This window comes from Aphelocoma coerulescens (assembly GCF_041296385.1).
Source record: "Aphelocoma coerulescens isolate FSJ_1873_10779 chromosome W unlocalized genomic scaffold, UR_Acoe_1.0 ChrW_unloc_scaf_5, whole genome shotgun sequence".
In the NCBI taxonomy this organism is placed as follows: Eukaryota; Metazoa; Chordata; class Aves; order Passeriformes; family Corvidae; genus Aphelocoma; species Aphelocoma coerulescens.
Window position 1 is genome coordinate 1,318,188 of NW_027184084.1, and position 16,154 is coordinate 1,334,341.

Here is a 16,154-nt window from a genome sequence, read left to right on the forward strand (position 1 = left end):
GACAACTTAAGTGTTCCATATTTCCCTAATGCAATTTGCTGTTAGATTGCTGTTAGGTGGAAATGAAGAGACTTTTTGATAACAGTTCACATGGTACATCTGCATTTTTTTTTTTTTTACCTTTACTGAGAAAATAGACCTCTCTGTCTCTCTCTTGTACTTCTACAGACACAAATGCTTTTTAAATGTACAAATGTACAATTCCTGAAGTTTTACTGGCACTTCCTTATATTACTCAAACAATTAAAACCAAAATTCTCCAAGGTTGCTAGTAAGATGTTTTTAATTCCCTTTGTTGGGTCACAGCCTGGTATTTCTTGAAAGATGGCTGTCACAGGGTAAGAGGGCTATGTCCACTGGGATACTTTTGCTTTGGTGATGGACTAATTAGGGTACCCCTTCTATTGCCTTTCTTGAATAATGGTAGCACGTGTTCTTCTGGACTGAATCTGAACCCTTTTCCCCTCTTCCCTTGATACAGATGCTCTCGCTCACACAGAAAAATGAAAATTGTTGATATTTGGCAGAAATGAATAGAACTCTTCTTTATTTGTGTGTGTGTGTGTGAATTGAGATTTCTAAGCATTTATAAATTGGACTGTTAGTTTATGCTCAAATAGAACTCCTATGGAAAGTCATGCAGACTTCAAAGTTAAGGTTAAGCCATTGTTGTCACAGCAGAGTTCATTTTTAGAATTCAGTCCATCACCTTCCAGGTCTCCAGGGAGAAAGGGCCCTCAGTCCCTAGATTGTTCTGAAGTGCTGGGAAAATCATGTGATACTGATGGATTTGGAATGAAACATTTTCAGTCTTCATTAACGTTATGGAAAATTATCACACATGTGAGCCCAAATATCTTGCTGAAGACTTGAGAGTTTTCTCCTTTTCCCTGTCTCCTGAAAACTTGAAGAAATGGAGCAGGCAGTACTAGGAAAAATAAGTGGATGTTGTTTAATACATTTATTGACTGTTTATTGTGCAAATAAATTCCATAATGCATGATTCTAATAAACGCTGCTTATGGGGCTTTATTTTATTGCAAAGTTCTTCAGAAAAAATACTGCATTCTGTAAGAAATATGAAGTTAAACTCCCTTACAGTTTCCTATCACAAGCACTAATGGGTATCCTGCAGGCAAAATTGTTTATATCTATGTAATTCTTTTGCCTTCATTGTGGTGTTGCTTGTTTATCTCATTGTCTTTCTTCTTCTGTTGACTACCTGCCAAAAGAAACAAAAAGTCTAGCTTGCCTTTGCTTAAGTATGCTGAATCATCAGATAAGACTGCTGCTGCAAAAACAAATGAAGATTAAGAGCACAGAAAGCAAGTCTGTTGAAAAACAGGTAAAAATCAATAGATAAACTTTGACCGATAATTTTATTCTGATCTAAAACCTGTTGAAAAATACTGGAAAATGTCTGTTTATTTTAATAGGCTTTGGATCAGGCAACAACAAATCTCATCATGTGCCAGTTTTAGTCCAAGATGCAGTAGCTTAATGTATAGCCTTGAAAATTACCTTGTACCAGTGAAGCTTAATACACATTCCATACAACAGAAAAGCATGCTGATTATAAGAAAACTAGAGACATCATATCTGTTAAATTATCACTTTAGGTGTATTTATTTGCTAAATATTTAACTTTAGTTCCATTCAGTACATTTTTGGATAGATTATATCTGCAGAGCATGTTGACCCAGGAAAAGTTACAAGTGCCTACTGTCTCTGAAAAGCAGCACTGTAATGCATAAGACACAGAAGGCAGGATAGACAATCCTTTAACATTGGTCAAGCATCTAATAAACAGTGACTGAAAGGATCTGAGGCCTTTTGCATTGAAATTAAATGCAGAAGATGCTTGTTTCCGACAGCCTCCCTTAGGACATAGGAGGAGGTTGTATCTAATGGTCAGGGCACTGAATGGTTGGCCTGGCAATACCTAGCATTGTCCATTCAAATGCACCCTTGTTCTGAGCATTTTTTAGTGAGGCTGTTAGAAGTTTATCAGGACATCGTGTTCATCTTTCCTTAAAAATACATTCTTAAGTCTAGAGTCACAGGTGTACTCCTTTGGCAGAATGAATACATTAGCTCATTTTATCTAGCTTCAGATTCAGTATTTCTTCCTTTAACTTCTGTTTCCTCTATTCCCTTGCAAAAATATTGTCAATTTTTCAGTGAATATAACCTTTTAAAACTGTTTCTAGTTTTCCCAGTAGTAATGAAGCTGATCTTTCCTGAAGAGAGTAAGGCTTCTCCCACATTGGGAGCAGTGGCTGATGGCAGCCATGTTGGGAGATGGCAGTTCTTCATGCAGTGATCTGTAGAACAAATTAATTTTTGTGATGAATGAAGAAAACAAAATCCTAAATCAAGAACGGTAAGATGATAATTTAAAATTAACAACATAAAAATACTAAAACGTAGTTAGTTCTCCTCAGTGAATTTTGCTTCCACAAGAATACTGTAGAATTAGAGTAGCTTTATTTCTGAGATACTTGAAATGGGGAAAAATAGGACAGAGGTTTCTTACAGGATGTATTCTAAAATTACTTCTGTGTAAAGGTACTGATATTTTCTGGGGAGATGTGCTATGTATTTGTAAAGGTGCAAAGGGAACCTAAGCAATCCATTCAATATTTCTTTGCCAATTTCCCTTTCAGATGTAATAAAGTGTCTTGGGGTGACTTTATGATGTGTATCCCCTATCACTGCTCTATGCCCAGAAATTAATTTTGTGCCTTTCTGTGCCTTTAAACTGAGACTGAGAGGGGGGAGAGGAAAAAAACCGAGCGAACTTTTCAAAGCAGTTGTTCAAGGACACACACACCTCTGCTTCTGCAGCAGCGAGAGCGGAGGAAGCACCCTTCTTGCTGTTCAGCCAGCTTTCGGCTCCTTTTCTCTGGAGGGAGACGGAGAGTTGAACTTTGTTTTCCTGGGACTTCGGTTTTTCCCTTCTTCTCTTCTGGACTGTTTCAACATCAGAACACATCGAGAGAATTTTCCACCAAGGCCCCGGAGGTGGGCCCACACCGACCCAGCTCCGAGGAGGAGGAGAGAGACCACATCTACCAAAGGACTCTGGAATTTTCCCAGGTTTCTCCCCACAGCGAGAGGTTTTATTATTCAGCATTATTATCCTTTTCCCGTGTGTTTGTTAAATAAATAGTTTTTATCTCTTTCACTTTCCTCCGAGGAAAATTTCTTTTTTTTTTTTTTCCCCACCTGGTGAGGGAGGGGTGGTTGTAACCTGCCTTCTATCAGAGGATATTTTTCCTCCAAATTTGTCCAAACCAGCACATAAAGCTAGCATGGCTAACATCCAGCTACACTCTCAGCAGTGAGAGTGAGCCAGAACAGGCCAGTAGAAGTAGGGAGTAGTGTGGAGTGTCAGAAGATGGAAGTTGGGTTCTAAACAAGTTGCATTTAAGTTAACTTTGCTAATGGAATGTTTTGTAAAGATTTGCTACAGGCAAATAACCTTCTCTGTCCTTAGATTCCTGGGAACAACAGTATGGTTTTAAAACGATGTATGTTTTTCATTCTGTCTCTATCCATCGTATGGAGCAACTACTCTGGATTGCTCTGGGTCACCCAGTCTACTTACTAGTGAGCATATCTGTTATGTAAAATCATACATTTCCTTTTCTTTTTTATTCTTTCCTTTTTAAATAACAGAATACATAGTATAAAGCAATAAAAATGCTACTTTAATGCGCTGGTCTCATTTTCCTGTATTGTGTGTTTGTGCAAAGGAAAAGAATAGGGCTCCTACCTAAACTGTTCTTTCTGTATTAATCTTCCTTTACTTATGCTATAGTCAGAACTTTACTAAGTCATGTTCCTTCTGCATCTGCTTGGAGAACATTTTTGACTGTCAACCCCAGTCACGGGAGCTTTTGGAAACTGTTGGTGCTGGATGGAAGTTTTCTAAGTGTTGTAACTTAAGGACCTTATCCTCATCGTGGTTTACCCTGCTAGAGGAAGTGAGGTCTGAATATATTATATAATAGAATAAGTGTTCAATTAAGATTATTATTTAAATGAATACCTTTAGTGGACACTGACTTTGAAAGAACTCCTTATTCAGTAACTTTAATTCAGTCACTTACTGATGGGTCTACTGAGTATCTCAAATGAATATGGTAACCCCGAGTATTAGACTTCTATTTCTGAACCTCTGATTTAAAGTAGGAGATTGCCTTATGAAACATCTTTTTAATAATAATGCTTTTCTCAGGAATTTCTTTTACCCTATAGCACAGGAGAAGAAATCTGAATATCTAGGAGCATACTTTTTTTTATTATTATTTTTTTATTTTGCTTTTCCCTTGGAGTCTTTGGGTTTCACTTCTTGACACTATCACCTGCATAGAAGGTTATTGGGAAGAAAGAACAAACAGCAGTTTTAGGAGCATCTCACCCTCTTTGCGTCCCTGAAGCACATACATACAGGGAAAACTACATGAAAAGAAATTTTGTATGTCCCAGCACTTGCTGAGTGTTGTAGTGGTTCCTTGACAGCACAGGCTGTCAGGGATTAAGCCATTTCACAGTTGTTTAAGACAAATAATAGAGTTGAAAGTCTGGCCTGTAGCATTTAAAAATATTGAACAATGGCTCAGAATATCTTTGGAGAGAGAAATCAAAAGACAATACTGTATCTGATTTAGAACAGAAGGAAAATATGGGGAGGCAGAATTTAACCTTATGTAAATGTGATCATGCCCTTTGTTATCTCATAGAGTGTTTGGGCTAGTGTTTTCTGAGGGACAGAGGTTAAAAAAGGCATGGACAAACCCAATAAGTGTGTTGAGTAACACATATATGTTTATTGAAATGGTTGTAGCTATGCTCCTCTCTGCATGTGCCCTGTCATAGTAACTATGATGTATATTATTCAGGTGTATTGTAATGTGGAGGTTTTTATGCTGCACATTGGAAAATATGGTACACAAAGACCATAAGTCTCAGTGTCCTGGTTTGAGACAAATTAAGGGAAACGCTCTGGAAGGAACATCTCCTGCAAAGAAGACAGGTTACAGCTGTGAGGAATGAGACAACTCTTTGTAGAAATTAAAGCAATTTATTAAAACAGAAAAATGGAAAAATTGCAAAAACTAACAAAATATAAAAATTTGGGATCCTAGTGGCTCAGGAGGTATGCCCCAGGAGCGCAGGGATTCAGGAACTTTAGGCTTAAGGCAGCTCTGAACCTCAGGTAGAGAAAAAAAAACTTGCAGTCTAGGCTGGTCAAAAAGAAATCTATTTCTAAAAGCCCCTAAAAAGGGGTAGGTTTCTCCAGCACTGAACTTAGCAAGCTGGAGAGGAAGGGAGAATGAGGATGGGCGTGTCTTTTCTTACACCTTTATAGCTTTTGCTCCGCCCACAGCCTGCCCACAGCCCACCCCTTTGGTTTAAGGTGATTGGTGTTTTCCCTTTGACAGATTATCTCTGTCCACCAATGGCTCTTCCTGGTCAGAGGGGTGATATTAGTTGAGATAAGGGTCAGGTGCTTACAGGGTACGGCTATGGGGGCTGGGCTGTTTGTTGCAACTGGGGTTTTTAAAATCTGCCTTGAAACCAAGGTACAAGTAAAACATAAAAAAATACATCCAACACATCTTAAAACACTTGTAAAAGTATACAGTAAACACAGGAGGACCATAAAAACTTGATTAGTGTACCTGGGCTGATGGGTTAATTTTAACATTCAATTTAAAAATGTTAAGCTCAAAATTAATTAAAGCACTTAATATGCAAAGACCAAGCACAAATAGGGATTTCATGTATGACAACAGCCACCCCTCCCCCACCAGGTTCAGAAAGAATTTTCCTCGGAGGAAAATGAAAAAAAAAAAACCTATTTATTTAACAAGTAAAGTGCACGCAGGCACGGGGAAAAAAGAATAATGCTAAATAATGAAACCTCTCACTGTGGAGAGAACCTGGGTAGATTTCAGAGTCCTTTGTGGGTGTGGCTTTCTCCTCTCCGGAGCTGGGGTTCGGCATGGGCCCCTCCGGGCCAACGGTGTAGGCCTCCCGGATGATGTTCTGGTGTTGCTGAACAGTCCAGAAGAGAAGAAGAAGCCAAAGTCCCAGGAAAACCTTTTTTTTTTTCCCCTCAGCTTATGAACGAGAAGCTAATTAAAAAAGCAAAGGAATGTCACTCTCTTCCCTGCTGCAGAAGCCGAGCAGCTGGGCAGAAGAAGCCAGCGAGCTATCTCTTCTTTTTGAACACAGCGCTGAAGGAATTCCACCGCCTTCCCCCCTCTCCCCCCCCTCTCGGGTCTGCCTTAAAGACACAGAGAGGCACAGGATTCATGTCTGGGCATAGAGCAGATGATAGGGAATACAGTATCATACAGTCACCCCAGGACACTCAGTCACACATCTCTTCCCAAGATGGTCAGATTTGATGCTATCTTTGAGGGAAGCATTTCAAGCCTACTTAGCCACCAGCACAGATTAACACAAAATTTTTTTTTACATGCACTGACATATACTGCGTGTATAGCAAGACATCAATAACCATTAAAAACTCATTTTGCATAGACATAACAAATTGAAATAAATATACTATGCAAAAAAATAATTTTTATGATAAAACTAAGTACCAGACTTTTACAATCATTCTTTTAAATTGGCATTTTTATAATTAGGGGGATTTGTGTATGTGCATATACATGTATGAATGATAGAATAGTCTAACTTCCGCATTTGAACAAAGTAAGAATGTTTCATTTGTGTAGATAGCTATATCCACAAGTTCTTGTGGATCAATTTCTAATGGTCTACTAGATAATTTGGTCTTAACTCTGGATGTGGGAAGCATTCTGGAAAACATAAGATAACATGGTTTTCATGTAGCTTTGTGAAAAACATTATTCTTTGCCTTCTGTGCTTTGCATGCAGAAGGTATTTATCCTTTTAAGGAAAGGCTTGAGATGTCCATCTCCAACCACCATATGATTGAAAATCATTTGTACTTAATACCTTCTTTCTTTCTGAGGACTACAATGCTGGCTTTAGTTGCATAAGTGATATTTTGAGGACTAGAAGCTATAGAAAAATGTTTGGTAAAAAAAAAAATTGGTAGAACAGCAGCCACAGAGGCTGTATTTTGCTAGTCTGTGTCATAGTTTTGTCAGTTCTTTTATACGGGTTAAGCGACTCCAGTATGTAACCATTTAAAATTTGGATGTTTAAATTAAACAATTGCCACAATGCCTTTGTGAGTACAGCTGATTCTCCTTCTGTGAGGAATGCTTCAAGGAGTACAGCTGCTGCTACTTTATCATTGTTTATCACTTCCTTTTTATTCCTTACAGCAGAGCAGTGATATTGTTTTCACATTTGTTCTTCTACTGGGATTGTAAAGAAACTGGCTGATTTCCTTGTACTTTGCATTCACCAACATCCTCAGATAGCCTGCTGGGAATTTCGTTTGATATACTAATGATTTACAAAATTAATTTATCTACTTTTCTTTTAAGTAGCTTCAGGGAGTCTTTGGTCTAAGTTGTCTTTATGTGCAATCTGTCTACTCTGAATTTGTTTCTCTTTTTCTAATCTGGTGTTATATGAATTTAACACAAGTTGTTATGTAAATGTACGAACACATTAATATCTATGATGTGCTATCTATTTTTATATTTATACTGCGTGGTGTTAGAAACATCACGTTTATTTATAGTTCAATATTCATATTTTTACATGCCGCATGTTGACAATGCATGATATAATTTCAGATGAAAATAACTTTTTTTAATTTGTCTTATAGAGTGAAGGCTTAGTAAAGGTAGATGGCAGTTCTGTATTTGAAGAAGCTTTACAGAACATTAATGAAGAACTTAAATTAGATTTCAATGTTAGATTAATAATTAATAAGAAATTTGAAAGCTATGAGCAGGCATAACATCTTTGACCTTGACTGGAGTATGGCCTTCTGCATAGGCTGCAGGAGTCAATTTTATAGGAAGAGCTTGTTCTCTTTTTATTACTAGCATCATTCTCCATTCAAATGGGGAGTACTATCTTAAAATGGTTATTATAACAGAATTGACTGAAAGGAGCTGAGAGGGTGTATGCATATATATATATATATATATATATATATATAATATTTAAAAATACATGCACATACACCCCCTTTAAATTGTGCTGTTTAGGTGTTATTTCTCTCCTTTATTCATTTTCCCTCCTTGCTTTCCAAATAGTAAATGTACACAACCAAGCAAGAAGGAACATGCAAATACCACTGCATTTTCCAAATTAAATGTTAACAATTGCATTTAGTAGGTTGCATAATTGCAAGCATATAAAATGTATGTGAAATCCTGTACTAATTTCTAACTATTTTCAGTACATCCCAGTTGACTTCTTATCCACAGCCTATTTTGTTCCAGAATGTTTGATATTCCTGTATTTCATGGACTGAATTTAGAGACACAGATTTGTATGGAAATTTACTTCATAAATGTGTTTTTGAAATGTTACTGTTTTTTAAAATAGGAACACTTGCACTGGATCTGTGTTCCTCTGTGGCTTCTGGTGCTTTCTACCTTCTGTTACCAGTTCCTATTAATCTGTATTCTGGATGCTCTAAGTACCTGGACCTCTTTATAGCTGTTTTACCATTTGTGTGATCTGACTGACAGCATTTGCAGGCTAATCACAAGAATCAAATGCACTTAAGCTTCACTGTATTTTGAAAGTTTGGCCTTTTGTATCAAATAGTACATTTGCTAAGTGCAAACCAACTGTCTTTTGTTAATAAATGAATAGATAGGTTTGCCTTCCTACCAATATCACGGTGTCCCGCAGTGGTAGGGAGGAGAAGAGAGATCCAACAGGCAGGAATTGTGCAGCAAGATTGATTTATTTAATTATTTTACAACTCTTTTATAGACTTTTTTCTTCATAGTCTAATTGGTCAGAGGAGCAGCCATCCCTTGGGGTGATTGGCTAAAATCTTAAAACATCCGTTGTCAAAATATTTTTCTACTGTACTATAAACAAGGCTTTGCAAGGTCGCAGGTGTTCATAGTTTATAGAACTCTACAAATATCTTCCGTGAGAGAGAAAAGTCTCTCACGGGACTGGAAAGAAGCAAGAGAAATTCTTGCTAGCAGCAATATTTGTATCCGCATACCAGTATGAATTTCATTTTTATATCTAGCATACAAAGTCTTCAGAAAGAGCACAGGCAAAAAAAAAGTGTATGTGCTCATGTTGCATACATTGAAATTACTGAGTGTGTTTCTTTATCTTAATCCAACACTGTTTCTTTGGCTTTAATAGTATTGCAGTGGGGGTAAGAACTATACCGAAGATAAAGAGAAGGAACATGAAGGAGCAAAATACAGGTCTAAAAATAAAAGAATTTGAGTTGTTGGGTTTTTTTTCTGTTTTGTTTGTTTCTTACTGTGGTTAACTTCTTTCTTTCTTTCAGTGTCACTCCAACTACAATAAAGTTAACTTGTTACCACTTTCTTAAACAAAGAACTGGAGCAATCTTCTGGAAGACAAACTGAATATGTTGGGGGGAAGATGTAGAATGGGGTTTGGGATCCCTGAAGGACATATACAGAGAGATCAGGCTTGCGTTTCTAAACTTTTGAAGGATGGAAAGGGGCAAAAAGCAATGCAGAAGAGGAATTGCTTGTTTGGCTCTGTATATGGTGTGTGGCATGGTGGAAATACTTTCTTACATTCAGAAGGACATTCTTTGTACATTTCACCTTCTAACCCCTTAAATTACTTCTAAGTTTTTGAATAATCTACTTTTAAAAATCCTGCAAAAGTTTTTTATCTCCAATTACATACTTACTGAACAGCCTTGTCTAGATTCAGACTAGAAGTGGTATGAAGGTCTTCTCCTGTTGCTTTTTTTAGAAGTTACCTTGCATATCCCTACTCTCTACAAGTGACAAATATTGTTCAATTAAGTATTTAGTTAGTAAATCTTCAGGAACAACATTTACTGAACAGTGTGAAGTGGTTTATTACTTTTGTTCCTGGGTGGTAAACTGAAGGCTTTGGTTCTTCAGGGACCTACATACATACATGTGCATTTAATTTCCAGCTACTAATAGACCTCACCAAGGCTACTCTGGTTTTTACAGGCCTCTGCTTTTCTTTTTATGTTTTTTTTTTTTTAAGGTGTGATTACAGTTCATTTAGACATGGTCAACCTAGCTTTAAAACAGCTAGTTCAGGTACTGCTAGCAGTTGAGGTACAGTTGAAGTGATTTTTCATTATGAGTTATCTTTTAGTCTTTATGTAGTTTCTTGGATGGTTTTTCAGCCTGCATTGGTCTATATTGGTACCTGAAGTTTGAAGAAAGCTTGAATGGTTCTACTGAAGCTATAATCTCTCCAGTCTGAAGCACTGATGTGCTCTAAAGAAGTCTTAACATTGTACTGCAGAAAGTATTTTCAATTTGTAATTTTGATTTCTATCCTGAAAAACATTTTTAAAGTTCTTCTTAATTCCAAGAACTTTGATTAAGAAATTGATTTTGAAGGGATGAGGTTTAAATTGGCAGAGTTTTATCAAAAATTACGAATAAACAAAAATATGAAAAAAATCTTAGTAAATAATAATATGTGGAAATTCAGTTTCATATAAAGTTTAAAAAATAGCGCACAAAACCATTCTTTTTGGCTTACCTAAAATGGCATTCACTTAGTAGTGACTTAGTAATGTAATTTGCTGAAATGGCATATTTATTTTGGTTTTAGTGGTCATTATCAGCTTTGAAAACAATGGTATTTTAAAATGTGATCATAACAAGGTTTGTTAATGGCATACTAAAGTTAATCTTGTATTTTATCATTTCAGTTATTCATGGTGGACAATGGAGCAGATGACTGGAGAATAGCCATGACTTATGAGCGTATTTTCTTTATCTGCTTGGAAATACTTGTATGTGCTATACATCCCATACCTGGGAACTATACATTCACATGGACAGCCCGGCTTGCCTTTTCTTATGCTCCATCCACAACAACAGCTGATGTGGATATTATTTTATCTATACCAATGTTCTTAAGGCTGTATCTTATTGCCAGAGTTATGCTTTTGCATAGCAAACTTTTCACTGATGCATCATCTAGAAGCATTGGAGCCTTAAATAAGATAAACTTCAATACCCGTTTTGTTATGAAGACTTTAATGACAATATGTCCAGGAACTGTACTGTTGGTTTTTAGTATCTCATTATGGATAATTGCTGCGTGGACTGTCCGAGCTTGTGAAAGGTAAGGTTGTTCTGTTTGGTTGGTTTGTTTATTCTGTCCATCTGTCTTGTTTTCCTTCTTTGGTTTTGTATTTGAAGGACCTAAATATTTAATGGAATGGAGCTTCCTGGTCTTTGATATGTTGAGTGCTGGTTGGATTTCACTCTGTCACAGATTGTGAGGAATGCTTTGGTTTTTTTTAATCTGAAGGACCTACGTAGAGACGTTTGTGCCACAACACTTATTGTAGTACTGTAGTCGATTTCAATGTTTTCATTGGTAAAACTACTAAAACACAGTGGAATACCATAAATGTCTTTTAACAACAGTTACAGTTGTTGATACTCTGTTTGATAAGAGCTTTCATTTATTGTGTTTGCAAGTTAAATTTACTGAGAGTACTGGAGATAAAATAGCTATGGAAAATGTATTTTTTTCAGTTAGGCTTTTATTGTCCTGTTGTTTAAAAAAAAAAAAAAGTGAAAAAATGTGGTTGGGGAATTGGCAAGATCAAGAAAAGGTGATGTACTGGTTTTGGCCAGGACAGAGTTAATTTTCTTCCTAGTAGCTCGTACGGTGCTATGTTTTGGATTTGTGACCAAAATAATGTTGATAGCACACCAATGTTTTAGCTATTGCTAAATAGTGCTTACAAAGCATCAAGACCTTCTCTGTTTCTCACTCTGCCCACCCCCAGTGAGTAGGCTGGCAGTGCACAAGAGATTGGGAGGGGACACAGCTGGGACAGCTGACCCCAACTAACCAAAGGGATAGTCCAGACCATATGACATCATGCTCAGCAATAAAAACTGGGGGAAAGAAGGAGGAAGGGGGGAAGTTTGGAGATATGGCATTTGTCTTCTCAAGTAACCGTTACACATGACGAAGCCCTATTTTCCTGGAAAAGTAAATGGGAAGTTATGAATTAATTCCTTATGTTGCTTTGGTTGTGCATACAGTTTTTGCTTTCCCTATTAAACTATCTTTATCTCAACCCATGAATTTTCTTACTTTTACCTCTTCCAATTCTCTTCCCCCTCCCACTGGGGAAGTGAGTGAGCGAGTGGCTGTGTAGGGCTTAGCTGCCTATCTGGGTTAACCCACAACAGAGGCAAAGAAAAATGAGGGGGGGGGAATAGATAGGTGAAAAAGAAATGGAGAGATAGAAATGAAAAAAGCGAGAAAGAGCAGAACAGAGAAGGAAAGGGAGAGGGAGAGGGAGAGGGAGAGGGAGAGGGAGAGGGAGAGGGAGAGGGAGAGGGAGAGGGAGAGGGAGAGGGAGAGGGAGAGGGAGAGGGAGAGGGAGAGGGAAGGGAAGGGAAGGGAAGGGAAGGGAAGGGAAGGGAAGGGAAGGGAAGGGAGGAAGGGAGGAAGGGAGGAAGGGAGAGAGGAAGGAAGGGAGAGAGGAAGGAAGGGAGAGAGGAAGGAAGGAAGGAAGGAAGGAAGGAAGGAAGGAAGGAAGGAAGGAAGGAAGGAAGGAAGGAAGGAAGGAAGGAAGGAAGGAAGGAAGGAAGGAAGGAAGGAAGGAAGGAAGGAAGGAAGGAAGGAAGGAAGGAAGGAAGGAAGGAAGGAAGGAAGGAAGGAAGGAAGGAAGGAAGGAAGGAAGGAAGGAAGGAAGAAAAAGAGAAAGAAAGAAAGAGAAAAAGAAAGAATGAAAGAACAAGAAAAAGAAAGCAAAAGAAAGAAATAGAAAGACAAAACAAAAGAAAGAAGAAAGAGAAAGCAAAAAAAGAGAAAGAGAAACAGAAAGAAAAAGAGAAAACAAAAAAAAGAGAAAGAAAAGAGAAAGGAAGAGAAAAGAAAAAAGAGTAAACAAAAGAAAAAAGAGAAAAAGAAAGAGTGGGAAAGAGAGAAGGAAAGCAAAAGAAAGAAAAAAGAGAAAGCAAAAAAGAAAAAGAAAGAGAAAGAGAAAAAGAAAGAAAAGAGAAAATGAAAGAAGAAAGAAAAAAGAAAAAGTGAGTAAAAGAAAGAAAAAAGAGAAAATGAAAGAGAGAAAGAGAAAGAGGTAGAGTGAAAGAGAGAGGAATGGGAGAGCTGAATGGTTAGAGTGACAGAGAAAAAGGGGAGGGGGCGAGAGTTGGATGGGATGAGAGAAAGGGGAAAGGAAGGAGAAATGGTGAGAAGGGGGGAAGAAGACGGACAGCAGACAGACAAACCAAGAGAGACAGCAAAAGCGGGGGAATGCAAGAGAGAGAAAGCGTGAGGAAGCACACAAGGGACCAAGCGAGTTCAAGAGAGAATAAGTGGGAGAGATATAGATGCTGAGCAAGCAAGAGAGAGAAAGCGAGGGGCAAGAGCAAGAGACTGAACGAGAGAGAGAAAGAAAGAGAGGAAAAGAGAACGTTGTGGAGCGAAAGAAAGAAAGGGCATGAGAGCAAGAGCTAGAGAAAGCGAGAAAGGAAGGGGCAGCGGAACAGAGGGAGAGAGCAAGAGTGAGAATGTGAGTGCGAGGAGATTGTGAGTGAATGAAAAGGCGAGATAGAGGAAAAAGCTAGAGAGAGAGAGAAAGGCTAGTGAAAGTGAGAAACAGGCATGTTGTTTTTCCTCTTTCTTTCCCTGTTTGCCCACTTTGGAAACTGTTTAGGGAAGTTATTTGTGACAGCTAGCTGATATAAATCAGCAGTTAAAATGCATGCTGACTGCTATGGTCAGGTTACTTTTGGAAGTTATTCATTGCTTTACTTCTCAATTTGTTATGGAGGAAAATAGCTTATCTTACAAACTGAATGTAGATATTATGTCGACATTGCTGCTTTTATTCTTAGCATTGCCAGAATTGTGGAATGCAATTTGTTATAGTAGATCACTAGATGCTTAGTGTTCAATTATGTTATGGCAAGACTAATCACGTTCTGAAGATGTTAACAGTGACATATTATAATTTCAGAATATTTCCCATACCTGGAACAGAAGAAGCATTCTAGGGGGGGGGGTGGGGGGGGTGGGTTGACCTTGGCTGGCTGCCAGGTACCCATCCAGCTGCTCTCTCACTTCCCCTTCTCATCACGAGAGGGGGGAGAAAATACAATTCAAAACCTTGTGAGTCAACATAAGGACAGGGAGATCCCTCAGCAATTACTGTCACGGGCAAAACAGACTTGACTTGGGGAAGATTAATTTAATTTATTTCCAATTAAAAATACAGTAGGACAGCGAGAAACAAAGGCAAAGCTAAAAAAGTGAGAGAAACAACTCTGCAGACACCATGCAGCCCATGGAGGACCCCATACTGGAGCAGATATCCTTGCTGCAACCCATGGAGAGCCCATGCCGGAGCAGGCTCCTGGCAGAAACTGCAGGCTGTGGAGAGGAGCCCACACCAGAGCAGGTTTTCTGGCAGGACCTATGATCCTGCAGGGGACTCGTGCTGGAGCAGTCCGTTTCTGAAGGACTGCACCCTGTGGCAAGGACCCATGCTGGTTCAGTTTCTAAAGAGCTGTATCCCATGGAAGGGACCCCATGCTGGAGCAGAACAACAGCATGAGGAAGAAAGAGTGGCAGAGACAAAGCATTATGAACTGACTGCATCCCCTGTTCCCCAACCTCCCTGCACCACTCAGTGAGGAGAGGAGGTAGAAGAGTCATGAGTGAAGTTGAGCCTGGAAGGAAGGGGGGGGGGGAAGTGTTTTTAGCTTTGTTCTTATTTCTCATTATCCTACTCAGTAATTAATTGGAACTTAAATTCAATTAATCTTCCCCAAGTCGAGTCTGTTTTGCCCATGATGGTAATTGCTGAGTGATCTCCCTGTCCTCATCTTGACCTATGAGCTTTTCATCACATTTTCTCTCCTGTGTCCTGATGAGGAGTGGGAGTGATAGCTTGGTGGGCACCTGGTGACCAGTCAAGTTCAACCCACCACACGTGTGCATAAAGAGAAATTTATGATCATCTTGGTGTGTTTATCAGAGAGAGAGTGATTGATATTGATTTCTGAGTTACTATGAAATAAAACAGCTGTTTGATTTTTTAAATTTGTTTTTTAAAGACTTATTTTTCCATTGATACGCTAAATGTTTACAAGTAACTTTGACTTGCAGAAGATTACAGAAGGTAGTCTGTGAACTGCAGAAGCTGAAAATGCCTGTAAAATACATAGGGTATGCTGTGGGTATGCTTTCATTGAAACAATGCAACATATTGTAATGCATAAAAAAGAAATGGCAGAATGATTAAAGATAAAGCATTAGGAAAAAAGGTTTGCTGGCGTAAGTGTTCAACAGAAGAATTTGATGTGAAAGAGAAGAAAAATTAGTCCCATTGAAACTTGATTCTGTTGGAAGGGAGAGGAGGATATTGGCTGAACGCTACTTTTCCTTGTTTGGGCTTGTTTTCTACTGCTGCCACCTGTCTAGTAAGACTGGAATAGGACATGAGGTTTAAAGAGGAGAAGCTGCTCTCTCTTTTTACCTCTGGAGAAAGATCATGGAAGAACATGGAAAATATCTTGGTTAATAATCAGTCGTGTTGATGCCTTAAAGAACCTAGAAATGAAACAACATACTTTCAAGATAGTATAGGAGGTAATATAAAGGATGGTCTTTATTGGAGGCCTCCAGGGGCAGATATGGAAAATGTCCACAAAATGCCCGCCCCCACATGGGGTGAATACAGTTTTATAAGTTTAGCAAATTAGCATAATTGACAAAAATCACCAATTAGATACATAAGAGGTGATGCAATTTCCCCCAGTTCAACCCTCTCTAAATCCTGCCCCCCCCCCTTAGATGGAAACTAAACTTTGTTTATAAAGATATGTCTCGAAGAGCTGGTCTCAACCTTGGTTCCTAGGGAGAACCAAGATAGAATAGGGGCCTTGGAATGTGTTTTGTCTTTCTGCCTATCAGGACAGGGAAAAGTACTGGAAAAACTAGCTAGAATACAATAATAGGCTGCAGAGCTATGAATA

The 16,154-nt window shown here is 38.4% G+C and overlaps 1 protein-coding gene across 1 annotated transcript in view; it reads left to right on the forward strand.

Annotated features, from left to right (window-relative positions):
- LOC138102919 (small conductance calcium-activated potassium channel protein 2-like) overlaps positions 1-16,154 on the forward strand; it is an 827,954-nt gene that overhangs the window by 23,991 nt on the left and 787,809 nt on the right. Inside the window, exon 4 of the mRNA XM_069000710.1 lies at positions 10,850-11,268. Within this exon, the coding sequence (XP_068856811.1) occupies positions 10,850-11,268 (419 nt within the window). The remainder of the gene's footprint in view (positions 1-10,849; positions 11,269-16,154) is intronic.